The sequence below is a fragment of the Agelaius tricolor genome, unplaced genomic scaffold (genome assembly GCF_023055355.1).
Source record: "Agelaius tricolor isolate 1412-34295 unplaced genomic scaffold, bAgeTri1.0.p SCAF_7, whole genome shotgun sequence".
NCBI lineage: Eukaryota > Metazoa > Chordata > Aves > Passeriformes > Icteridae > Agelaius > Agelaius tricolor.
In genome coordinates this window covers 45,595,796-45,622,754 of record NW_027269267.1, presented here as the reverse complement: position 1 = coordinate 45,622,754, position 26,959 = coordinate 45,595,796, and the positions used below count along the sequence as shown (strand labels likewise).

Genomic DNA, 26,959 nt, shown 5'->3' with positions numbered 1-26,959 from the left:
GATGCCAAAATCCTCTCTTCAAAGCAACAAAAACCTAAATAGTCTAAAGCCAAATGAGCACAACTGATCTTTGGCAAGGTTCTAGCATGAATATTGTATCACACTGACTCCCTTCTCCCTTTCTTATTATCACATGCTGCAGTTCACTACAGTATTAAGTAACAACTGCTTGTTTATTTTCTTTAAAAGCACACACAGACCTGGATGCTGCATCTTGGAAGGAGATTTATTCATAGGTGAAGCTACCTGCAGGAATATTCTCCGCCGCCAGGAGATGCGGCGAGGTGTGAGCGTGGCCCCCGCAGCATTTAGAGATTCACTGCTGCAGAAGGTTGATGTTCTTTTCTTTCCCTCCCCATCACTGAAGGAAAGAAAAAGCAGATGGGGTATTTAAAGTCAGTACTCCTTGTAGAGGAAAAAAACCCTTTATTAATTCTGTCTAATGTATAACCAAACCTGCAGGAGCATTTGTGGGGAAGCTTAAGAAGGCAAAGCGTGCTGTGTGTGAGCTTCACCTTGAATGCTGAAGTGCCCAATTGTTTTCTTGTGCACAGTGCCGTGAAGTTAGCACTATATACCACCAGGAAGCATTCATAGCATTCATACAGGGCTCAGCTGGAAGCTCACAATAAAAGCTTAACTTTTTGAGAAGCTAAGAGAGAAATATGGTAATACTTTGCCTCTAAGTTTGACAGCAACGGGTTTTGTTTTGCTACACATCTGTCTTCTGGGAGTGATCTGATGTAACACCCCTAAAAGCAGAGATGGTGTTCCAGTGGAGCACAACACTCCATTTAGTGCCATTTTAAATGTCATGCTGAGCTCACAGGTGAATATTTCATTGGAGACAATGTTCTGCCTTCCCATATAGTCTCTTTCCTAAGCCTCAAGAAGTGTATGCTTCACTTGGATAAATGGGGACACATGTCCTCATGTTTCATCAGCTGTAGGAACAGAGACCCTGCAAACAGAGGGCAAATCTTCTCCCCAGATGCCATGTAGAAATATAATTGCACATTAATTTTAATAATTAATAATTTTATCTTAGGCTGCTGGAAGAAACAAGGAGAGGATACAGGAAAGCTTTACAGGGAGGACACACCAAATACACCTTTCTACTGATTATTGCCAGAAGACATTTAGCTTTTATAAGTATTTTATCCAATTTCAGAACTATTTCAGAATTTTCCATTTGTGGCAGCAAATTAGGTGCACAGATATTGTATACTAATGGGCACATTGATTATCTGCCACTAATCCTTCCATGTAAAGTCAACAGCAAAAGGTACAATTACAACCTTTTAGGAAGAGAGCATCAGAGGGAGCTGTTTCTACAGCTTCACCTTCATCACAGGGAAAACTGCTATATCAAAAGAGTAGCTACACTTAAACCTTCATCCTGTAACCAATTTCAGTGCTATAGTGCAAGGATCCTAAAAAGTTAGATGAAAGGAAAGCCCAGCACGTTCATTACGTTTTTAGAGGGAAGGCAGTTGCAGGTGATGGTAGTTTGCAGCTGGAGTCCATCCCCCCACATCTGGCTTGCACAGGAGAGATCTGCAAGGGAGGACTATGAAGTTTCAGCTACACCAATCTACCAGCTACACTATCTTAATCATCACTTCATAACTAAAACTCTGTGCTCAATGAATGTGCTGAATTCACCAAGCTAGGACTGGCCTTTTTGGTCACCAAAGCTGTCACTATGCAAATGACCTACAACAGCTCCCTGATATTTGTCAGCCTGAGTGACCAACCAGACTCACTATCATACCAAGGTATCAGACCCTCCTTCTGTACCCTGGCAGAGAAATAACCACCACTTCAAACTCAGCTAACCAGCACAAGGCACCAACCCCTGCTCTTCTCCAAGAACAGCTCTACCAGCTGGGAGCCCTGAATGACACATGGTCTGAACTGTCCTCCACTCCTGATTCAGCTTCCATAGTGCCCCAGCTCCCTGCAGCATCACACTATTTATTGGTGGGTGGTCTAAGTAGATCCCCATGCTGCTCTAACCTAAACAGCAACTGTGACAATCTTCTTTGTCTAACTCTGTGTCTCTGATGATGATGGGTCACCACTGCTTGTGGTAGCCAAACACAGACTACTTAGACTGTAACACTCATTCTGAACCTGTAGGTGCTGTTTCTCAAAGGTATTTCAGTCCAGCTCTTGGAAATGGGGTACTGAGTTTGGATATATATAATTCTAACTTATGTTTCTATAAATAACTGTAACAGAGCTACTTCTTACTATTTCAAGTCCTACATATCATCACATGTTATAACACAAAAACTGAGTCATTCCAAGGCTTACCAAACAGATGCTACATAACAAGGGAAGGAAAAGTTCTTTTCTACTGCTATGTACAAAAATCTACATTCAGCTACCTGTGCTTCTAGACAGTCCCAGGAATAGTGTTCAATTTAAAGTAGCAAAATTCACAAAAAAGTCAGAATAAGAAGGTGGCTCTTTTAGGGTATGAAACTAACCTGTTTACAACATTTGAGTCATGGAGGTTACATTGGGATGAACTAATCACATACACTACCTCATGAAGCATGCAAATCATACTGCTCTGAAGACCTGTATTTCTCTTGTTAAATCCTCCCTTCAAAAAAATCCCCTGTCACTTAAAGCAACTAATACTAATCACCTTCTCTTTCAAAGAGCAAGTGATTAGAGGAAAACTTTTGCAATGCTCAGAAACACGCCTTGTCATATTAACCCAGGAAAACACCAAGCTTTAGAAAGGGAGGGTTGAAAGGGAGCAAAGAGAGTTTCCTCATTTCAAGACAGACAACTCCTAGCTTAGTATCAGATCTGAAGGTGTGAAAAAATACCCTAACAAAGCAAAAGCAGGAAGAAGTCAGAGTAAAATGGTAGTCTCCCACCCTAATGAAAAGATTCAGGAGGTTGGTGCAAAAAAAAGTTTCTCTAAACAGGGTGGGGGTAAAGAAAAAGAAAAATAGCTATCAGCTCCCACAAAATGAAGAGGTTTATTAATATGAGTGGAGAGACTAAGCCAATGAATCTCCAAAACAGGAAAAACAACTTCTTAAATAGAGCTCAGTCATTGCCACGGAAAAGCAGAGCAGAGTTTTCACTACCACCTACACAGACACCTTAGGTGGACATCTTCCCATCTACAAGGGAAACATGCTGCAAGGTCACCTGATGGAAGAATCACTGCAAAAAGATAACAATGTAATATTCTGTATTTAAGACACATGTATCACAAGTCAGTTTGGAGAATGATGGTTCTTTGTAGGGCTACTTACCCTACACTTCTGACCCAATACAGAAACCAAAACACATTTATCAGCTTGTATACAATAAAAAGTGAGCAGCTGTAAATTCAGTATAATGCCTCAAATATTTCAGTCTCTACTTTCACCCTGAAGCTGTTTGAAGCAATACCCCAAGTACTCAAGAGTACACAGTACTGATCATGTAAGGTTTTATCTCAGGTAACTGCAACTCAGTTTCACCCATTCACTATTCTATCAGATAATGCACAGCATGAAGATGAGACAGCTACTTCAGGGGAAGAAAATAAAAAGTAAGGAAAGAAGAAATCTCAAAAAATTGGTCAGATTACAAATATTGCTTGGTTTTAATTATCTAAATCTCTTCCCAAAACCGTTCTTCAAAATGCTCCCGAAGACTGATATTTTAAAAACCACAATGTTACCCCCCCCATTTCTTGTGAACTCTTTACATAATACTTACCTGAATTATTTTGCACTTGAGCCCATGAAAGCCAAATGACTTGAGAGTAAATACTGTTGTTGCTCATGCCAAGACTTGTATTTTTCCCATTTTTGCTTTCATTTCAATGTCTCTTCTTGATTGCTCTAAGTAGCAACTGAATAAATGCAACCTACTTTACAATTTGGAGGCTGAGATGGTACAAAATCCCCCAGATCAAGTACAGAATTCAACTTCCCAGCACTTAAGCTGGCAGACCTACATGTAAGACTACTACATGAAGCATTCCTCCCTTCTGGGAAGAAGAAAAACCAGTTTATATCAGCTTACACCCCTCTGTTGGTTCTCACTCCATCATATATTTTTATTCTGAATAATTACTTTCTGCTATTTTATTTAAAGAATATTCTCAAGTATTTTAGTTCTTTCACGAGACACAAAGCTGTTTTAAAAAAAGGAATCTGTTCAAATTCAGCTTAAATTATCCTTGCACAGCAACACAATGAACAGAGAAATTGTGGGCTAGTCAAACCTACACTGAAGATTGTTGCTTTAGTGTTTATATTAAAAAGCTTGTTTACCTTTATGTTGACCAGATTTTTTTTAATCCTTATCTGCAATTCTGTTCAATGTTGCACACCACACTTGTCAAAAGTCAAGATTATGTGGAGACCATTTCCATCCCAGCCTTCTCTCCAGAGAAATATATTGACAATGCCATAAAAACATTCTGAAGGCTGAAACATTCTGAAAGTATTCATTTTGGCATCAACATAAATATTATGATGCCAAAATTCACTATACTGTTGATTTCTTAAAGAAAGGAACTGTATGGGGAGGCTGTAACTAAATTATGGTCCCTTCCTACCCAAATCATTCTGTGATTCAATAAAAAAACTCTAAAAAAAATTAAACAAAGAAAAGAAAAACCAACAAAATGCCATTCTATAACATGCTATTTGCATAAGCCCATCTGACTGCTACGGTTCAAAAATCTTTCTAAAATGAATTCCAACTGAAACTGTCTCTGCTCTTGCACGTTGAAGTTTGTCAGAACACCAAGAAACGCTGCCTGCTGCATCATGTGTAATCTCAAAGCTATATGATAAAGAAGTGAGACTCTGCAGAATTTTCCTCCTGTGCAATAGGAATTCCACACTTCATGAATGCATAGTGACCAGGATTATTCTGGAAAATGCACTGAAGTTTTAATTAGGGTTCCTAACAGTCAAACAGTTTATAGTCTGCAGATTGCAAAGCACTGACACACTGTGCTAAATTCCAACCTATCATACACTCACTCACATGAGAATGCCAAAAACACCTCACACTGATCCTATTGGGGATAGATGGTGGTCCTCTCTGAGAAGAAGAGCCAAAGGAAAAAAACCCAACGAACCAAAGAAGAAATCCACAAGAAAAGACACATTGCAAAAAATCAGAACTTCCCCTTATTCCTAAACCTGACGGCATAACATATATTTGCAAGTTTTGGCCACTGTCAGTTGGACATTATTTTTCATTCTCTGTTAGCCAGTTGAAGTGATGGATTACCTCAGTGATCCTTATCACATCAGTATTATTCACTCAGCACTTCTTTCTGACTCTATCTGCCGCATTCCCTTCACAAACCCAACTAGATGCTACCAGTGTACTCTTGCTATTGCCATTTCCTCACCATGACAGTTCAGGCCCACTTGCTCCCAGAAAGACCTGTAGCTACTGAGATCCCATTTTCACAAGAGTCTCCATACAATTTAAAGATCAAATGGTAACAGAAATGTGTAACCTGTAAAACCTTAGTAAAAATATGGGGGTCTTCTGGGAATTACCCCTTGAAGATTTCCCCACCCCAAGAGTTCAAAACTCCACTATAATGAAACACAGCAATTGAACTGCCTGCATAACCAATGCCAAAGGATGTGTCTCAGAAATTTCCAATTTCAGTTTGGCATTAAAATACAGTTTTCATACAATACTCAATCCTTCATTCCCAAAACCCAGAAAGCTGGGTTTAATGTTGTCCATTGCCTGCAGAAACTGAGTTGGGCATTGGTTCAGCTTGGACCAACTCTGCTGTCTAAAGGGAACACAGAAACAAAGCTGGACTGGAACCCAAATTAGAGATAGTCTGTAAAAGATGGGTTTGGGGGATTTTTGCCACTTTTCATACCTTTGCTTCTTCCCAAATCCTCTTCAGCTAGAAGTTATTTGTTAATTCTCTCTAAACATCTCACAGTTAGTATCACCCAGTTAACTTGGTGTTTCCCCTTCCTCATGCACAGGCATCCCACATTAGTACTGTACACTTTTCACACTGCTCTTTTCTTATTTTCACATGCCAGTGATCATGGCAACACATGCTGGTTTGCATTCAGCAAAGAAAGCATTAAATTGGCATAACACTCCTAAAATCCATTGCATTTCATGTGACGAACCAATGCAGCAGATTTGCAACATTGCAACAGAAATAGGTGGCAGCTACTTGATGTCAGCACAGAAGCCTCAAGTTTTAACAGGCTTTTTGATCCAAAAGCCTGTTTGCCCTTTTGCATGACGGGAGTCTGTTAGAAATGCAGGAGCACAAGGCAGAGTGGGAGAGATGCCATGTGCTGCATTCCACTGGGAATCCTGCTGTTAAGCTAGTGGCACTGGAAAACTAGGCAGGAGACAACGCTCTCACCTCTTGGAGAGGTCACTTTCTGAGTGCTGGAGCAACCTTCCTGAGCCCTGGTAAAAGGTTTTCAGGAAAGAAGGGGCAGAGAGAGAGGAGGGGAGACCAGAAGATGCAGATTCACTCTCACTGAGAGCGCGCCGAAGCCCGACCACAGGACTGTGCAGGCAACAAGAGAACACAGCAGATGGGTCAGCACGGATTCAGATACAGCAACAAAACCACCAGATTAGAAACACTGGCCAAATACCTCATCTGGGCTTACATTAACTTGGTTTCCCAGAAGATAAAATGTACCACCACGTGCATTCCTGGGCAGGCTCCCTGGGGATAGTGATTTTGCTGTTAGAGCTGATTTCTATTAAAAACTTTTCAATGACATTGCAGAACAGGGAGACCACCTTATTTCTTTAGCTTTGTTTATTCCCAAAGCATATTCAGAAAAGGAATCTCTTAAACATTCAGAAAACATCCTTAGAAACCTTCTTCCAATAATATAAACCGCATTGTTTCTTCCCCTTCAGTTTTCTTTTACCTTTGTAAGCAACACATTAGGAAGTAGAGATTATGTAAATGCAGTCCTCCTGGATAAATTTTTGTGAAGTAACTAAATTAGGAAAGGTAGTCCTACTCCACAGTTAAACATTACTTAGTAGCAGTAACAAGTACTGGAGAGGACATGAAAATGAATTCAGTTTCTTTTGCTGAACATTTATGACTAATCCTCAAAAGGAAAGAATGAAAAATCCCAGCCTAGAACCACGCTGCTACATACTGTTTTGACTAAAAATCTGCTGATGCCACTTAATCAGTGACTTCTTACAAGTTATTACAAAGTAATACAGTCAGCAAGTCCTTCACTTTGAACTGTCAGGGTTTCCTGTTTGCATACAACACAGTCAGTGGGGAAAAAAAGTTTATCTCAGTAAAAAACACATTATTTACCTCTCTAGAAACACAGTGTAACAAAGGCTACATTCTTACTCTTCACTCCCTTCCATTCCCTTAAAACAGAATAAAATCTGTTGCCCTTCTCTACTAGCTGGTGCAGCATTCACGCTGATATTTTAATGTAGACATCAAATAGATGACAAATTACTATTTAAAGCCATTTTTAGAAAGAGCCCACAAACAACAGCATTACAGCCAAGCACTGAAATAGCAAACAGGTTGGAGAATGTGATCCTCCAACAGCAAAAAATTCAGCTCATCTGGACCTGAGTTTTGTAAAGGGTTTGGAGTTTGTATAGTCACTTACTGCAGGTAGCCAGCCTAGAGGAGAAAAAGAAGGCACAACCAAAGAGGCCCACAATGAACTGTGGAGACATCTGCTGAGTGAAGGAACTCCTGAAGGAACAGTGTTCCATATGTTAATAGCTGGAGAGTCTCCAAAAAGGAAGCAGAAAGAAGTTACAGAGGGAAGCTACAGAGGGAAGCTCTGGAGAAAGGCAAATAGGGAAATCACATGCCTCAGAGTTGAGTGGATGTGCTTAATCCTTGTGTCCTTTTGCAAGACTCCTCACCAGTTTTAATGCTGGACGTACTCTCTGTGAGATTTGACTGACACGACTACAGACATCTGAAGCTGTTAGTGCCCTTTTCATCCTGGCATCAAAGTTTCAGGCTGCCATCTCTGCCACTTAAAGCACTGAGAGCCTGTTTTCCAAAAGGTCTGACTAACAAGACTGCCAAAAAGGCTCAAATAAATAAATAAACAGATTGGCGTGGGCATCTGGCTGAATCATCAATTTGATGGATTGATGCCTCCCCTGAACCACTAATTGAGGGACTATGAAGTTACTGCAAGGTACCAAACTACTCAGAGGCAGAGAAGACAGGCTGAAAATAAATAAATAAATGAACAAACCAACCCTGGAGAAGTGCAGAAACCCACCTGAGCTAAGCTCCTCTCGTACTTTGCCAGGAGCAGGGCTGCTGCAGCCTGCCCAGGGTGGGCAGGGGGCCGCGGGCGGTGGCACGGCTGCCCTGGCTCACTGCCCTGGCTCACTCACCTGGCCGCCTCCAGGCCGTTCTGCCGCAGCAGCGGGGAGCGGGCGCTCTGGGACCTGCCGTTCTGGAAGGTGATCCTGCGTCGGGCGCTGCTGGGCGGGTGGCTGAAGGTGTGTGCGCGCCTCCTGAACTGAGGCGAGTCCGAGCCCTCCTCGGGAAACGTCTGCCAGGCCGAGGACACGGGGGACGCTGGAGGAGTTGCTGGCGGGGAATCGCCCGGAGAAGTGTCCTGAAAGGAAGTGCTGGCGGAGTAAGGCCTGAGGCTCTGTGCCCAATGAGAGCTCTCACTTAACCCACAGGCAGGCAGCAGCGGGGCACCAAAGCCTCTCCCCTTTCTGGGTCATGGCCTATTGTATGCTAATTATCACCCAAACCAGACATCCTCTGAGAGTTCACTCCGAACCAGCAGCGGCCTTCTTCCAAAAAGTGAAAGCGGAGAGAGGAATACAACCGTATACGCAGCACAAACAACATACAAACTACTCCAGGCATCCTCTCACAGGGACTGGCATTCCAGCTACCAGACTTGTGTCTCTTTCAGGAAAACACAGGAATGGAAAAGGCTAGGGAAACTGCTTTTAGCTAGTTTCCTCGACATATCGCGAGCATACTTCCTGTACCGTCACAGCGACATCCTGGAAGAGAGACTGTTATTACACAGCCAGTTTATGAGTAACTGTAGCAGGAAAACCAAAACAGAATCTTCACCTCCTGGGAACACCAGCCACCAACCCACATGCGAGGTAAAACTTTAAAAACAGGAAATAAAAAGAAAGTGAACAGAGTTCCACCCTCTTGCTACCATACAGCATCCCCAACAGCTGGGCTTAGGTCAAAAATTCTTACTTCCCTAAAGCAACTATTACTTACAGAAAGGATTCTTCACCTTCAGAGCACTTCCTTTTGTTGAGACATGACCTTACTTAATTACTTCACTAAAACAAGGCAGAAACCAGAAATTCCTTGCTTTTTGTAAAAGCAAGGGAAGTGTAGGAAAAAAGGACTGGCAATCAGATTAAAGCTGAAGCTTCGAGTCAACATAAACCCCAGCTTTCTTACACCCTCTGCCTCCCAGTGGAAACATCTTTGAGTTTTGTAAGTTGATGTGCTTTGTTCTACTTCCTCCAAATGAAAGCAGAGTGCTGTATTTATGCTGCACTGAGAGCCGTGTACGAGTCTGAGCTAAGCTCCTTACGTACTCTGTCAGGAGCCAGGCTGCTGCAGCGCTCAAAGCTGTCCACGCTTCCCAGGCGGCCTCGCATCCTGTTGGCTCCCTGCGAGAAAAAAGGCAAGAAAGTTCATCTGGTCTTCTTCCTCTTTTTCTGAAGGTTAGGCAAAGATGGCAACACCTGCACAGGTGAATACAGGCAACAGTTCAGGCATGTGACATGTCTGACAGAGGACCAAAGATCATGGGTCAAGCACTGGTCTTGACAAGAAAGAGACATCTTTAGCTGGCCAAACTGCATCTTCTCCCACATTGCTCCCAGAAGTTTTAACCCTGCACTCCATTGTTTGAGGCAAGTGAGTATTTCCTGACACTTCTGAGGCAAAAAAGCTAAGTTGGCTTAAACAGCTCAGTTCAAAAAACTCCAGATTTCAGTACTGTGAAGCACTGCTCCTGATGGATGCTCCTGACACACTACAGTCCCATGAGATACAGTTTATCAATATCTTAACATTTCAGACAAATTAAGTCCACCTGGGCAAAAGGAGTAAAAGTACTAAAACTGGGGAGAAATGCTCTCTCGGCAGCAAATCCAGCAAAATAGCACCAGACAAGACAAGATTGTTCATTTATAATGCAGATAAGACTGATGCAAATTTGCTAGAAATCTATGCTAAAGGATTTTTGCTCAATTTTTAACAGTCCTTTAGTTTCACAAGAAAAGGCAATAGATCCACAACACTTTTGAATAGCTTTCTCTCCTAATGTTAATTCCCTGGTTATGTTTGCTGTTGGACACTTCTGACTGCTGAAGCAAGTTGCTTTCAGTACTTTATGAAGAGAAAAATAGCCTAGGTTTTAGGAAAATTATAGACAAAGCTCCTCTTGGTATGCTTGCAGCTCCAGGGGAAGTTTTGTCAACATCACCAGAATTTATTTAGCCTACTTTTTCGCAGTAAGAGTTATTTTCAAGACTTTGAGTGCCCTTTAAGTACATTATCCCACTTAAGTGCATTACCAATAAATACTCTGCCTGAAACATCTCTTCACTGAATCTCCCAAAAAAACCAAGAGCAAAGTGTAAGTTGGAAGTTTCTCACTACTTTTGAAAATGCATACTTTTGGCACTGTAAGAAGGACTTTTTGGTTAAGAAAGAACAACAACAGAAGAGGTTAGTGCAGCATGGAGTGGATGAAATCTGTTCAAGAGGTCAAAGAAAGGTTATATTTGTTTCTCTGAGGTACCTCATTAGAAAGCCTGTTTTTGGTTCAAGCCTCACAAAAACAAGATCAGTCCAGCAAAACAAACAAGTGAAGAAGTGACATTCCTCTGGGACTATGTGAAGCCAGGGCACAGAAACCAACAAGTTTCCTAAGGCAAGTAGTGAGTGGCTTAAAATGTCACTTGATGCTATTTACCTAGCTAAGAAGCCATCCACTAAAATGGTTCCTAGTTACTAGTTCCTACATACTTCTTTCTTTCTAACTTTCCTGAGATGGAGACTAAGACTCTCCCCAACTTACACTGACGTCAAACTTCTATTTAAAAAAATTTATCTATAAATGATGCTGAATGCCACTTTAAAAAAAACCCATCAAAATTAATTTAAGTTCTTTCTTGGTCTCTCTGTTACTAAATGTACACTTAAATAAAGACAGCAACTTATGCATAATTAAGTATATTGAATCATACCATCTGCATCTGGCTTAAGGAGGGGAAAACCCACTACAGCAATAAGTATTTAGTGCTTAAATACTGTTAGAATTAACCATGACCTGTGAGGCTTGCTGTAATAGCCTGATGAAGAATAAGAACTACTGAAACAGTCATTGTCTATCACATGTATGCACATAACACACAGCACACCTGCACAGAGACACTTGTATGTACCTGCTTTAAACAAATAATTAGTGGTTGAGCTGCACTCCAAGTAATTTTTCTTGGTCTTGTGTTGTGTAACCTTTAGGAGTATCTACAAGGATGAACCCCTGTGTGTATCATGACTCACTGCAACATACTGCTGTTCCTGATCTATTGTACTGTCAAGGTAAAGATGAGAGGACCTTTCTCACAATCACAAATCCACTTCATAAACAGCCAACTTGAAATGGCCCTAGTTCAGATTCAGGTGTCCCCTTCTCTTGAATTCAATCATGAGCTGTGGTAGAGCCTTATATTATATTATGCAGCATGTCTCAGTGGCCCTGGTGAGAAGAAACATACTATACCAAAAACCCTCTAGCATCTATTTATAAGAAATTTCCCTTCAGAGATTTTTCAATTTAAGCAGTGTATTTCATCCAAATTACTTTTCCTTGACATGACTGGAGTGCCAGCATGGCTGTAAAAGCTTTATTTCAGTGATGACTTCTTTCACAGTCACCACAGGGTTAGTGACCCACCACTAGAGTTAGATCACTTGCCAGTCACATGTCCCTTAGATGTGGAAAAGAAACCAGACACATCAAAGGCACAACTGTAGCTGTCATCCTTTGATGACATTCCAAACTGCTGAAATTACCCACATTTTCTGACTGCCATCACTCTTTTGCTCTCTTTTACATAGAGTCACCTTTCTCTCTCTCCATATTCAGACCAAGTTCCTAGTTTGAAAATCTGCTACACAAGAGAGGTCAAATTTGACCAGGAAAGTTTAATGCTACTTTTAGTCCTAGATCAACTTGACACCTACCTGTAAGTTCCAAGGATTCTCTCTGGCTAAGAGTATTCTGTTTCCTTTACAGGGAACATCCTACATGGCATCCTACATTTGTTGGTTACTTTATGACATGTCCATGTAAACTGCAGGACAAGTGCAATTTAGTGCTTTTGAAGTTACTAGTAGGAGGAACTTAATGTCACTGGTCCAAATTATCCTGTGCTCAGCTCATCACATTTCCTCTGTAATGACACACAGGCACACAGCCTTGTTCAGGTACTTCTCTATATGCCTCTTCTCTGACTCACCCTTCTGAGCAGAGGACACTAAGCAAAATTTGCCATTCAGACTTCTTTACCAAAAGACTACTTAATATATGAGAGTCTCAGTGATTATCTGTAATTTCACATCCTATCTGGCTAGGAACATTAAAATTAAGCAACTCACTTTTTAAGACTATTGCTTTTTTTTCCCTGCAAAAGGAACTTTGTCACTGATTTCTAAAGATTCTTAGTGCCTAATACGAGAAATTTTATCTATGAGCTGGAAGGTATTGCTTCTCTGAATAGAGAGATTTCCCATATATGCAGGCACATTTATTTACACTTTGCAAAACCAATAACATGTCTCTTTATGGGACCATGCAACCATCCTGATTGAATTCTATTCTGAAGCAACACATGCAACAATACTCAGCTAGCTCACTTGCCACCTACAATGAATGTTCATTATTCAGAAATTTGTCCTTTTTTCCCCCTCAATATGTGTGGCCTTACAGAAAACTTTCTTAAAGTTAAATCACAATCAACCCAGCTGTAAGTTTCAGATTTCACAACAGGGGTATTGCTTCATTAAGCATTTATCATATTGAGGACAAAACAAAGAAAAATCTGATAGGTCTCTGCTGTCAAGGATACCTGGGACAGCTGATGATAATGAGTTGTTTAACTTACCCTTGAGAAGATATTTTCCAGAGAGCTAGTCAAGGATTTCTTTGCCTTGTTTTTCAGAATGTCAAGTTTAAACCGGCCACCACTGGTGGTGCCTTCTGGAATTGCACTGTTAGAAATGACCTGTTGAAATGAGCAAGGACACCATTCAGCTTTGGCAACTCTTTTTTTAATTGTGAAAACTATTTCCAAAGACTAGAGCTGAACCAAGTTACATAAGAAACAAAATACCCTTGGCCTTATTAAAAAAACCACCACAAACACACTACCCTCCTTCCAAAAAGAAAAACCCCAAACAAAAAACCAAAACAGTCTCCCAAACAAACAAACAAACCCACAGTTAAAGGCACATTCCATCTGAAGGACTATATTGTAAAGGCATATCAATTTAACAACACTGTTGCCCATTCCCTTTGCAAGATAAGTTCATAGTTTAAACTAAAACAAATGCCCTCTTCAGTCCTACGCTTCCTAGATATTATTGCTTGGACATGCAGATCAAAAGGGAAAGAAAAAGAAGAGTTATCCTCACACTATAAGGAAATACAGACATAAAATTAATTGGTTGTCTTTCTTCCTGTCATGTCCCCTCAACCTATAAAACTCAGGCAAGCCACTATGAATTAAATCAGATTTTTTTTCCTGTATAGTCCTTTCTTAATTATAACACCCAGCTTCAGGTACTCCTGAAAAAATTGAGCAGTGGTCCTACAAGTAATTAAAACAGCATATTAATAGTCTGGAAAGGGGAAGAGGAATAATAAAAAACATTAAAGTAATAATGAATAATATTAAATAATAAAACCAAGCTTTACCGATGGTGCTTCACCAATGTGGATGTGTGTTTTCTGCTTAGTCTCACAGAGCTGACGGAGGTGTAAGATCACAAGTTCATTTTCTTCCTGGTCATTTTCAGGCTTCATTTTCTGTCAGTAACAGCAAAGAAAGGAGTTTGTCTTTCAAGTCATGATTTGCTTATCTTTCCTTCCTAGGTAGGTATTCCTTGAAATTAATATATTGATACACCAAACACCAGAGTCCACTGTTATTATGTCAAATTGCAATTCTGTGTGCCTTCACACTCCTGGGCAAAATAGAACAAAAACTGAAAAATATTGCAGGCTGTAGAGAGAAGGGAGCCTTACACCCATACATTTTGTTTTCCAAGCCTGTTACTATACAGCCCTCTAAGTGGCATAAGGAAACCAAGCCACTCTATTCTTCAGGAATCCAGAGGGGAGCACATCCTTTGGAAGCCTAAATCATTGTATACCTCATCCACTAGATTACATCAGCTTACACCAGAATGATGTGCCAAAATAAATCAAAAAGACAAATTCTGAAGATGCCAGACAATTTCCTGATACCCACATGTCCCTCCTGCTCTCAGCTTACTCCCACATCACTGTCAAGCAGGGAAACTTGTTTACAGGTGAAAAACTAAGCTCAGAACAAAAAAAAATAGTCTACATAAGAACACAGAATATCTCAGCAAATTTGGGAAAGAGAACTTTCCAACAGAGGTATATCACACATGCGTTTAAATTGGAGCATGCTATTTCAGAATGATTTTTGGTGGAAAAATAATAAATTCTAGATCAACTACACAACAAACCAAACAAATCAAAAGCAAAAATATCTAGTCCATTTTATCATGGTCTTCCTCAAATTAGGAAGAACAGCTTCTAAGGTACTACCTGAACACGTTCAAAAATGTCTGCTTGCTCATTGTCAGTCAGCGATGACAGATGTCTCTGAATTACAAGTTTGGCTCTTGGTGGATAGAGTCCTAGGAAAAGAATGGACCATTAAAGATTCTCAAATGAACTCTCAAAACACTTTTTGAGCAAAATGACAGTAGAAGATATAAACCTGCCTTTGAGTTTATACAAGTTAGATGTATGACAATTGTATATCCAACATATACATGATACAAAATAATTGAGGTTTTGCTAAACCACATGGCTTTGTCTCCTTTCTTTAGCAGCAAAAATATAACCAGCAGCAGCTAGGTGGCTGGCTCCTGTGTAAAAGGTTGTGCTCCCTATCCCACCAGTAGCTTCTGTCCTAATGCCAAGAGATCACTGACAGCTGGAAGCCTGACAACTGTATGGGAGAAGAGGAGGAAAGGAACAGATCAAGGTTATAACAGGAGAGATAATCAATACACAGGATACTTGGAAGTTTTCAGATGATTTTAACTGAAAAATTAAGAATTAGGAAAAAAATGAAGAATAAAGGAAAGAATTTCTGGTACTCAACAAAGTGCACATTTTGTCACAGAGGTACTTCGAGGAAGGAACAAAAAATGTGAGTGAAAACAAACCCCTTGAACCAGATGAAGATTTCTTCCATCCAAGGTAGGTCTCATTCATAGAAAATTGCAATCAGAACAAATAAAGTATTTTTTTCAAAATAATGCAGCTTTAGGTTTTATTTTGCTAAACTTCTAGACTCAAAGCAGATGGATAAAAGAAAGAGACATTAAAATAAGTTTTTCAGTCACTAAGTAAAAAGTTTATGAAACTACTACTACTACAGTACTCTAGTTGTTGTCCCAAGAGAAGATTTTATTTTGGTACTGGGTACTTTTCAAATTACTTACACTGTCTTATACAGCAGCCTCTGTAGTTTATCATCTACAGAAAACTTTCCCAGCTTAGCCTTACCACTTCTGAATACCTATTGCTATTCCCAGCAACTATAAGTCACAGACTAGGAAAATTTCACCCCACTAAGATTTTACACTTGACTTTTCATCCACCAGAGGGAAGCAAGTGGCAGCAGTGACTTTGAACGAATGGGAGAACTGTAAATATCGAGCACCACCTTAACCACACCAGAAAATATTTGACTATTTGCTTTTTATAACATACTTACTTTTTGGTTTTGCATACAATGCTTTGCAAGAACACCTAGCAGAATGATTATAAAAACAGGATCCTAACTTTTTATTTTAAAAATTCTGTCTTGTAAGACTTTTTGCATGTCTTCTAGCATACTTCACTTCCAGAGACATTACAAAAGTTTGTCTACTCCTACCTGAATGGAGGGTGTTGTCTTAATTTTCTTGATTAGATATAAATCTCCTAACTTAATAATTTATTTTCCTATAATATAACTAGATCTTGAAGTGTGTGAGGGAATAAATACAAAGAAGGAAAAAATAATCCCACACAGGAAAGAAGGAACACAGGAAAGAAAGATCCTTTTTGATCATGATTGTCTTTTTATGAGTCATTTTGAAAGCATGCAACTTGAGAAAAAAAAACAACAAGAACCTAAACAAATGAAAGGTCAGCTGGTTGGTTTTGCTGCTCTGCTTAAGAAAGGTATGATGATGAAAGAATATGTATTTATAGCAGAAGCAACATTATATTCTGTTGCAGTATCATTACTGCTAACTCTCACCTAAATACAAAGAGTGCAAAGTGACAGTAAGAATTGCATACTGGGATACTTCTACCTCTGCTCTTATATTGTCTAAGTTATTCCTCTAGAAAAATCAGCAAACCACAATTAGAAGATAAACTGAGCTGCTACCTTCAATTCTTTCACAGAGTTTGTGCAATGAATGCATAGGGCAGGCCTCACACAGTTTGATCTGTGTCTTGGCATTTTGCAGGGCTGCAGCAGTGCTGAAGGCTTGCTTCAGGGTCAGCATTACCTCATCAACCTGTATGGGAAGGAGGGAAAAGAGTATATAAACAAAAATACATGCCATATACACAAAATTAGATTTATAAATCACATCTCAGACAGATGCTTTACTATTAAAGGAAAAGACAAAACCATAGAAACGCATTTGCTGTTTTTTAAAGAGATCAGGGTTGAATTCCAGCTTTCTGCCTTTTTTGTAGATGATCACCATCTTTAAGTTCTGCCAGACAGTGTAATTTTGATGTCTAACTGCAGCTACTCAAGCTTGCAGGGAAAGCACCCACTATTTTTTGAAACTATAAGTGAGAATTTTTGGCTTGAATATATGCTGGGTAAATAAAAAGCATTAATTTCTTTAGTTTCAAGTCTCTCCTGTAAACTGCACATGTTCCCTCTTAAACTCTGTTGTCCCACCACTAAACCATTTTAGCAGCAACCCTCACAAACCTATCCCTGCTGCCAGACAGGAGCTTCCCACAGCAGTTCCAGAGTGCCTACCAGCTTCATCACAATGACCACCCTGCAGGCTGCCCTGATCCTTCCTCTGCTGCTCCCACCAACACAGCAGTGCTGCTATGTTCCCACACACCAGCACTAGAAAAGCTCAGCTTGTATCTAACAAGGCTTGAGCTCACAGCATTTCTCCACATTCATTCAAATATGCTCCCAGACCTGGCACACAAAGCACTTGGAGCTCCTCTCTCTGTATTTCAGGGGAATACAGTGCTTATTAAAAGCTGTTTGCTCAGTCTCAGCATTAGCAAGGAAAGAGGGAGACAGCAGCCTGAGAACAATTTTAGGAACAAAATCAGTATTCTACTTCAGAATCAGGTTCTCGCTCTGCTTGTTGCTTTGTTTCATGTGCAGCAAGAATAAAACTGAAATATTTGAGACCAAAACCACGCAGTTTAACATTAAAAACATACAGACTTTTTTGAGGGTCTGTCACTTGGGGGACAAAAACAAACAAAAAAAAAGTAGAAAAGGAACTTGAATATAGAAATTTGAACTAGTTTGCATCCCAGTATGTGTAGATTTGTTTTGTTTGCTTTAAACCTCAAGGTTTGAAGCATTACCAATAATTTCTGGGTGCTTTCTCTTAGCAATAAAGCAGAGCATTGAACAGTGAACATCCATCCTGCAACATGGACTGGTAAGTTTTTTAAGTTGGCTACTATCCCTCTCCAATGCAAGATCCACAGAACAGTGCTAAGCATATGGACTTATGACTCTCCTAAAATCATAAGAACTATAGCACAAACTGTATGTAGGCTTAGAGCAAATATACACAAGCCTCCCAGCACAGCCTGCCTGGCAGTGGAGAACCTGGAAAGGTCTGCCCTGCCACAGTCAAACTGCCACCAGGGTGCATCTGAGTGATTGCATCCAAAAGTAGCTCAGGAATGTTTATTTCACATTGCAGTGTGGACACACACAAACCAATCAGTACTAGAATAAGCAAAGAGGTTTATAAAAACATGGGGGTTTTATACACCACTTAAGCCTCTGAATTATGCATGGTCAGATTTATCAATAGGTCAGATATAACATTTTCTGTTATTACAATGATAAAGCTGATCTCATAGCAAGCTCCCATTTTGACAAAAATGCAGCTTCAGCTGCCATGGTACACCTAGAGCTGTTAGCTGTTTGAAGTTTTATTGATGCAAATCTATTCACTCTCAAGCTAGGAGATTGAATGGATTAACAAATTACATATTCAGCTAGCTAAAAAAGTGATTTTTAAGTTTATCTGAGAAAGAGTTAGCAGCTGTTATCAGCACCATCAAACAAACACATTTCAGAACAGGAAACAACTTCTTTTAAAGTGTCACAGTTTTAAAATAAAAATGGAATAGTCAAAATTATTTCCTGTGTGTATTTCACACTATTAAGCTACCTGTTATCAGTAAAATCAATGATATCTGGAACTTTGGTTAATTGATACATACTTCATACAATGTTCAATGAACTTTTTTATAGTTACATACATCCATGAATACTATGGTTTTCTTCTTCTGTGATCAGATGCTGCTATTTTCTTCTCCTGAGGAACAAAACAGACTACAGGAAAAAAGCTAAAGCCAGATGTAGGCTTAAGACACATGCAGGATCAGCCAGTAGTTTAAACCCTACCCCAAAGGGTATGTTTGGGTTTTATCATCAGGTTTGTTACTGATTCAATACATGTTTTTTCATGTTTAATGGGGAACCAAGTCTCTCAACAGTTAGAACTGGAAGAGTTACAATCAAATACAGAGCCCAAATACGCTTACAGTCACACACCCATATGGATTCATCTATTTGTTGCTGATATCTGCATCAGCAGAGTAGCAGGATATGGCTGTGTATGAACAGAATGTTCACATTTCCTACTGCAAATTTGCATATGCACAGCTGATGTCCTGCACCTGAGCAGATGTGAGCACTGGGGCCCAGCTGACACAGCAGGATGACAGAGACTCCTATTGTTCAGGAAATGCCTTGGAAATGCTCTGATGAAATGGTCAGGATCATCCATAAATACTCACCAAAGACTCACTTGCACACTGGAACACATAGCAAATATACTGGCTTAACCCACCTTCCACAGATTCTCGGCAAATAAAACCAAAGTGATCAACGTGTTTTATACCCTAAAAGAATTAAAAAACAGCATTAGTGGACTATTTTATAAACAAGTATAGTTTCCAAAAAATTGAATAACTATAAATGCATACCCCTAATATCTATTTTACAAGTAGTATAATTATCTTGAAATTGCTTTTTGCATTTAAGTTATGTAAAGATCTTTATATAATCAAAGCCAAAGTTATACAGCAATAAATCTGGACCAGAATTTATTCCGTCAGCAAAACTGAATTTTCAGGGAAGCAAACTAAAGACTTCTAGGTTGTATTTGGAACCCCAAAACCAAAAAATAAACAAACCAACCCCCCCCCCCAAAAAAAAACCAAACCAACAACAAAAACAAAGCCAAAACAAAAAACAAAACAAAAAACCCCAAAAACCTAAAAAACCCCAAACAAACAAAAAAAAAAACAAAAAATGAGGAAATGAGTGGCAACCTACAGAATTCCAGCTAAATTCTGAAATAAATTCTTTGAGACTGAGTTACATACCAGAAGTTTCAAGACTTACTACACATTACTACTGACACTTTTTTCCAAGATCTTAGTATAACAGCTTGACAGGGAACACTGCCTTGCTAAAAACAGCACTGAGAAGATCAAAGACAGCTGCTTCCTAAGAAGCACTATATTCCCAGTCTCAATTCATGGAACATGACTCACTATTGTTAAAGCTTTTGCCAATGTTTTTATCATCTGAGTATGGAAATAGTAGATTTTCTCCAAATGAAAGCCTAATTCCTCAAGTTCAAATACAACAAAAATCAGAACATGTTTGCTTGGATCCATCTCCAAAGAAAACACCTATATCATAAAAGAGAGGAGGAGGCAAAGCAACTGCCTGTCACTACAGAAAACACTCTACACAAAATTGGAAATCCAGTACGTGACAAACTAAACATATTGTCACTACACGCTGTTGTTTTTAAAAACAAAATTCCAAAAGTCACTTTTGTGCTACTTAAAACTTAAGAGGTGCAGAGGGTTGCTAAGAGGACACAAATGGCATTAGCTGAACCATAGTCCAACTAATCTTGACTTCGTTTTCTCGTGACAGATGAAGTCTTCAAAGGCATAGAATAAAAAAGGTCAAATGTATACACATGTTGATCTATAGAAAAGTGAAGTGTTGAGCTCTGTTTTGCAAGAAAATGTAATTATTAAAGGTGGTTCGGTGAGATGCCAGTTCCCTCCTTACTGACAGTGCCTGAACAAGTCTACTGCTGTCTTGACTTCTCAGTCTCCACAGGAGAACATTTGAGGGGGGAGACAGATGGGACACTTGCCCTACTGAAGCAGAAATAGGACAGCATGTTCCTAAATCAACAGTACTTCCATCACATTTCTTTAAGATAGAGGCTTTAAGAGGTCATGACAACAGAGCCAAGTTTTCTCTTGTTCTGGGTTCCCTCAAGGGGAAGGCTCCAACAAAAAAAACTTCTAAAGCTATTTGATATCTGAGTTTAGACTGCACACACAGAGCTTTATCATCAATTATGTCTGCTGCTTGACAATTATAAGGAGTGTGGATAATTACATGAATGCAGCAGCTCAACCATGCTTAAGCTATAGGATAAAAAATACCTTTATTAGACCAGACTAAGAGAATCCAGAATGCAAACTGGCAATGACCTCTCCTTTTCATTGTTTGTAAAGTTTGGAAGGACAAATATTCCTAAGCCACAGTCCCACAATACATAGTAAATCACTGCCCTATAAATCTGCAACAGAGAAGCCCTGGGGCTAGCACCAAGTTCTTAAAGGAAGTACTGATGAGGTTTATGCAACCAATGCTTAGTCTTGAACAAATTAATATTTTATTTCTATTGAATACAGAGCCCCTGGACTTCTCTAAAGTAACTGTTTCACGTTAAAAAAAAACCCCAAAAAACTAAAAAAACCAAAAAAAATCCTCAAAGTATTGTGACTGCCTCTTTGAGTTATTCACAAATGCAAAGTAACAGAGAAGCTTTACTCCAAATGAAAGTGAAGGGGTGGAATGAAAAACACCTCCAAAATCCAACACACAGAATTACCTGACACTATTTACTGTACAAAGTAATTTTCCTGAAGGAAAGCTGGGCCTTGAAGGTTTTCCATGGTCTTATTGGTCACCATACTTTAAAGTCAGCAGATAAAAGGTTGTCCCAGCTCAGGACTGTTTTGTTTGACTATTTTAAGTTTGTATATACAACCTAGGAGCCCAGTACCTAAAGTTGATGTGTCACTTCAGTACACCCAAAAAGCAGAAGATCCAAGTCATCTACAAATTCTGCTTTCCATACCTCTGCTTTAAGATCATTTTGATCTGTATTTATTATAAAGTTATTACCACATTGTTTGATTATATTGTCCCATTCTGTATTTGCATCAGCTTTTTTCCTCTCTCAAAAGCAATACAAATTGTAGTTAAAATGTAGAATCAATTTAAGGACCTGGACCTTTAGTTGGTAGCTCAAGACTCCACTTGAGTTACAAGTATTGCCTAATTCCTAATTTGTTTAAGCATTGGTAGCCCAGTCATGCAAGAGCAGACTGGTTATTGGCATTAAAATGAATGTATTTGGGGGTAAAATACAGGTTTAGAGAATGACAAAAGCATACTTTAACTAGAATAATCATGTTTAAGTGTTGTGATGGTGTGATGATGTGGCACAACAAATGAAGAGATGATAAAGTAAGACCTCAAACCAAAAAGTGTCACCAGTGCTGAACAAGAGCAAGATGGAAAGGTGAACATCTTAGCCTTGACATTTAACTATACAAGAAATAATTACTTATTCCTGAACATAGCTAGGTACACCTATCACCATATTGACCAGAAGAAATTATGCAGGTGAACTGCTGTCATTCTGAAGGGTTGATTTGCTGCTCTCCTCCCTTCATTCTGAAGGCTTTCAGGAACTTGTATGCTCAGAAATAAACAGTATACTCAGAGCATCCTAAATGGAGATTAAACTGCTTCCAAAAACATACTTAATACTCTCCCAAAGCAGAAATAGTTTATACTTTGTTTGCTGATGAGTGATTAAAATTGCTGCTATTACACAGCCCAGACTGGTTATTTTGCACTCATATTTTCTGGACTTTTCTGGAAAAAGAATTCTACATTTCTTTTTTTCTCCTGCCTATAGACCAGCAAGGCAACACAGCTGAAGAACAAATAAAATCTTTTTTCTCCTGATGATCTACACATTGCTTCTTATTAATCCTTACCTGAGAACATGAGGAGATATCTTTAAAATTCTTTTCGAACACAACAGATTTGGTATCTGGGCTGATGAGGTTAACTTCAAACCTTCCAACCTAAGGGAGAGAAAAATAAATCTAATTTATGACTGTCTCAGGGGTATAGCATTTACAGCAGCAAAAATGTCAGAATCTTGCCCTTTCTTGCTCACATGGAGTATCTTTTGGCACAACAGCTTACTCAGCAGGAACAAGGGTGCCAGGGTACTGTAATTCTGCCCATGTTGAGTAAGAATATTTCAGCAAGCACAATACACTCAGCTGAATAACAAAAATTACTTGGAAAAAACACAGCTTTTCTTCCCCTCCCCCACCCTTTTTCTTCAAGTTATTTTAGTCCAAAGATTACATGTTTGTCAGACAATACTAAAACCTTTAGGAAATAATGTGGCTAAATTAAAAGCTGGGGAAAAAATGGGAATTCTTGGTTTTTAAATTATACCATAGATTAGCTGAGAAACTAAGATGATACTTTTTGGTTTGTAGTAATTCCAAATGAGAAAGAGTAGCTTCTGCAGCAAACTACCTTTTAGCTTTCCCAAATTGCTTCTCAAGCTCATGGAATTTATTCTACAGACCTCGGATTTTTTCAGCTAAATCCTGTTCATTACTAGTGATAAGCTGTGCCTTTCTGAATGGAAATGCATTCTCACTTCAGATATCATTTCCACAAGAGAATAAAAACATGATCCTTAAAACAAATGGAAAGACAAAATCCAGGCATTTAGCCCACTGTTATTTTAAGGTCCAAAGATTTTTCCTTTTATGGGTCATCTCCTTTATGTGTCCTTCTCTTTTCTCAAAACAAGTTCCAAAAATGTGAAATGCACTTCAGGCAAGAGAAGAAATAACCACTGGAGTCTGAAGGAAGAAGCCCTCAGTGCAGAGATGTTTGAATACTCGTCTTGTAAAGAGGGGACATTAATACAAATTATCAAAAATAGGCTGGCTCAAACACAAGGCTGTGGAAGTCTCATGTGAAGTTTTTCTTTTTAAGTGCACAAAAAAAAGAGGCTTTGTTTGCATGGTAGCTTTCATTGATTCTCTTCTTGAAAGAATATTCATGTTTTTCAGCTAGGTTCTAAATATCACCAACACAGACAATCCAGAACGGTACATAAAATATTTATTTCACTAAAAACTCTGCTCCTTTAATTTATGGATTACTCCATAAATAATTACTTTTTCTTAAAATCTGCCTGAGCTCATGAGTTGAGGTGAAAGCTCAGCTACTTGTGTTCCAACCATTTATGAACAGATACAAAAATATTTGCAACAAATCGTGAAGCCATACTGGATCCATATTAGTTATCTTGGAAAACTTGTCTCAAACTGCACAGGGGAAGAAGACATGGTACAAGAGCAACAGTAAATTGCTCGCCCTAGAACCCACCTGGAACAACATTGTCCTGTTCTTCTCAGAGTCAGAGGGCTGGACGTGACTGGGAGCACTGGCGTGCCTCCTGCGGGACTGTGCTTTCAGGTTTGTGTCGTGAACCCTCCTCTGCATCACTGCAGTGACACTGCTGCAGCGGGAGCGGAACTCCTGCTGCTCATCAAAGCCAGAGTCCTCCAAAATCCTCTCTGGAAAGAAGCCACGAGTGCTGGCCAGGTTGGTCAGGTTGGTCTGGCTGCCAATTGTAAACATTGCAGCACGCCCTGCTGTTGGGGTGCTGTTGGGGCTGTCCAGCTCCTCAAAAGGGCTGTCCAGAGGAGAAGCTGGCACATTTTCCTCACACAGGGGCAGGTCCAAACTTGACTCGTTATTGCGCTGCTCGTTTAACAGTTTCAGGCGCTGCCGCTCGTGAAGGCTGAATTTCTCTATGCAGTCGTCAATCAGTGTGGAGGGAGCTTTCTTGTGAGCCACTGTCACCTTCCCACAGTACAAGACCTCAAATTTTTGAGAGTCATAGAAGGCATCTTCACTCTCCTTACTTGGTTTGGCATCTTCTTTCAGTGCTGCTTTAGAGACTTGTCTTATGCTGCTGATGACATCAGGAACCTGAGGGGACAGTGTGAAAGGCCTTTTTAGTAACCACAAATGAGACAGCAGAGACAGTGATGCATCAAGCATTTGTTAAGGTAAGTATTTACACAAGCTATTTCTCCAGCAGAGTGCCACAAGCTTCTTGGCAAAGAATATAAAATCAGTAAAATCTAAATTCTCTATGGACAATTTATGTAGTGGAAGCAGAGCAAATAATTTCTAATTTTTTTCCTGGAATGTCTCCCAGTACATAAGGTTTTAAATTACCAGAAGGTCGACTGGCAAATGTTCACATCCTTTTTTTTTGTTTGTTTTTACTGAGACTGCCTTCTCTTTCCCATTGTCCTCTGCCCACATTGGCATGTTTTACTGCTGTGCTCTGTAAAGGGTCATCACTGCTCCTTTGTTTTTATTTTGCAGAGACACTTATTCTATTCTTAAGACTTTCGGGAACAGTTTTGTGGACAAGAGACCAGCAATCTCCATCAGTTTCAACTGACAGAGTTGAAACTGCATTAGATCTCACTTATTATCAACTATAAAAACCTTGCCCCATCCATCCTGTGACACAGTTCACCTTAAGGTCACACTTCCCTGCTGCCTCAGTCGTTGTGCCGTAAAGCAGCACACACAAATCTCTCTTCTCCTCTGCACAAACCCCTGCTATACCCTGCTATGTAGTTTGTGGGGCCAAACTACACACCTCCAGAAGAAACTCACAATTTCAGCCCTGTATCACACAGTCTTTCAAAGACACCTGGTTCTTCCTCCATTTTATCCCAATCACCCTGGGAGGAGTCTGGTTTAAGTACCAACATATTTCATATGTGAGCACATTTTTCATTTTGGCTTCACAAAAGAAAACAAGGACTTCCCCAACTCTACTAACTGCAGATCAGAGTGGTAATAGTTGCTCTTTTGACAGTACCTACTCTTCTGAACCATGCCCTCTTTTACACATGTCCCATTTCTCCAGAAGTATAATGAACGGCATCACACTACATGCATTGGGGAGGTTACTAGTGACAATGAGATAGAGAGAATAACAATCCAATTTTCTTTGCAAGAGAAATCAGTTCTCAACATTCAACTAATCCAATAGAATCAATCAATGGTTTTTGTCTATACAGCTTCCCACTACAATATTTAATATTTATCAACAGTTTTTGTATTCTATACGGCTTCCCACTACAATATTTGATATTTATCAACAGTTTTTGTATTCTATACGGCTTCCCACTACAATATTTGATATTTTTCAAATAATTTTTCTATTAAAAGAAGGTAACCTTAAAGTCACACCTTAAATAATCCATGCTCTCTACAGTATCTCTTTCTTTCACACGATACCAGCTGAAGCTTGCCACTGAGGCAGAAATCTCATCTACCAACACTTCTGCAAGTCAGAGTGGAAAATTACCTCATCTTAATCCCCATCTCCCATTACACACTCCTCATCCCTTGGGCATTCAACTCAAATCTGCTTCCAGTTCATTTATTGCAAAATGAAGTTCAATTACCCTAAGGTCTGCTGACCTTTTGGCTTCTATCCCTTTAGACGTCACCATCATCTCAGTTTTCAGTGGGGCTAAAAGCCAAGTCTAGATCTGGCACAGATACCAGAGTGGAACTGTTCTTCCCTCATTTTCACTGCCAGGCTGCTTTACCATCACCCAAGGTGCACTTCATCTCAGCCATGGCAGTTCAGCTGGACATGCAAAATCTTCACCTTGCACTTGCATGTTTGTACTCCAAGATGCAGCTCTTTTTCCACTCATTGGTCTCTTATTCTCTCTATGGCCGAGAAAGAAGGTCTAGAGATTAAATTCCTTAGTTCTCTATTTTAACAAAATTCACAAACTAGCTACTTATTAATTAAAATTTCCCTTTTTAGAATCCAGAAGCTATTACATGGCAATTCACATACATCTCTATTCAAAGTACAGTGAAAAATGATAATTCTATTCAAAATGCATATATTTTACAAACAATCAACTAGAGTAACCACTGTCAGCTGCTCAATCAGCAATTTAATTCTTTTTAGAACTGTACCATCACTTCCACTCCAGTAACCAGGTTTTTCCTCCTGCTCATCACCTCTAAGACAAAAAAAAAATGGATATACCTAAGTCTTTCTAAAAATACTCAATAGCTTCCTAACACATCCCTTCCCTCTCTCTCCCCCAGCAAATGCCCAAATAGGCTGGGGATAAGACACTACCAATTCTATCCCAACAGTAATACCCATCCATTCCCT

General features: G+C 39.5%; 1 protein-coding gene across 3 annotated transcripts in view; it reads right to left on the bottom strand.

Moving 5' to 3' along the window:
* TBC1D4 (TBC1 domain family member 4) overlaps nucleotides 1-26,959 on the bottom strand; it is a 100,352-nt gene that overhangs the window by 17,676 nt on the left and 55,717 nt on the right. For 2 of the 3 annotated variants that reach the window (XM_071431068.1, XM_071431070.1), the window contains exons 2-12: nucleotides 24,109-24,717; nucleotides 22,683-22,772; nucleotides 19,368-19,472; nucleotides 16,720-16,852; nucleotides 14,874-14,965; nucleotides 13,992-14,102; nucleotides 13,180-13,299; nucleotides 9,598-9,672; nucleotides 8,401-8,627; nucleotides 6,398-6,547; nucleotides 201-361 (exon numbers count right to left, since the gene is read on the bottom strand). In XM_071431068.1, the coding sequence (XP_071287169.1) occupies nucleotides 201-361; nucleotides 6,398-6,547; nucleotides 8,401-8,627; nucleotides 9,598-9,672; nucleotides 13,180-13,299; nucleotides 13,992-14,102; nucleotides 14,874-14,965; nucleotides 16,720-16,852; nucleotides 19,368-19,472; nucleotides 22,683-22,772; nucleotides 24,109-24,717 (1,873 nt within the window). The remainder of the gene's footprint in view (nucleotides 1-200; nucleotides 362-6,397; nucleotides 6,548-8,400; nucleotides 8,628-9,597; nucleotides 9,673-13,179; nucleotides 13,300-13,991; nucleotides 14,103-14,873; nucleotides 14,966-16,719; nucleotides 16,853-19,367; nucleotides 19,473-22,682; nucleotides 22,773-24,108; nucleotides 24,718-26,959) is intronic. The other variant, XM_071431069.1, reaches the window with a different exon arrangement.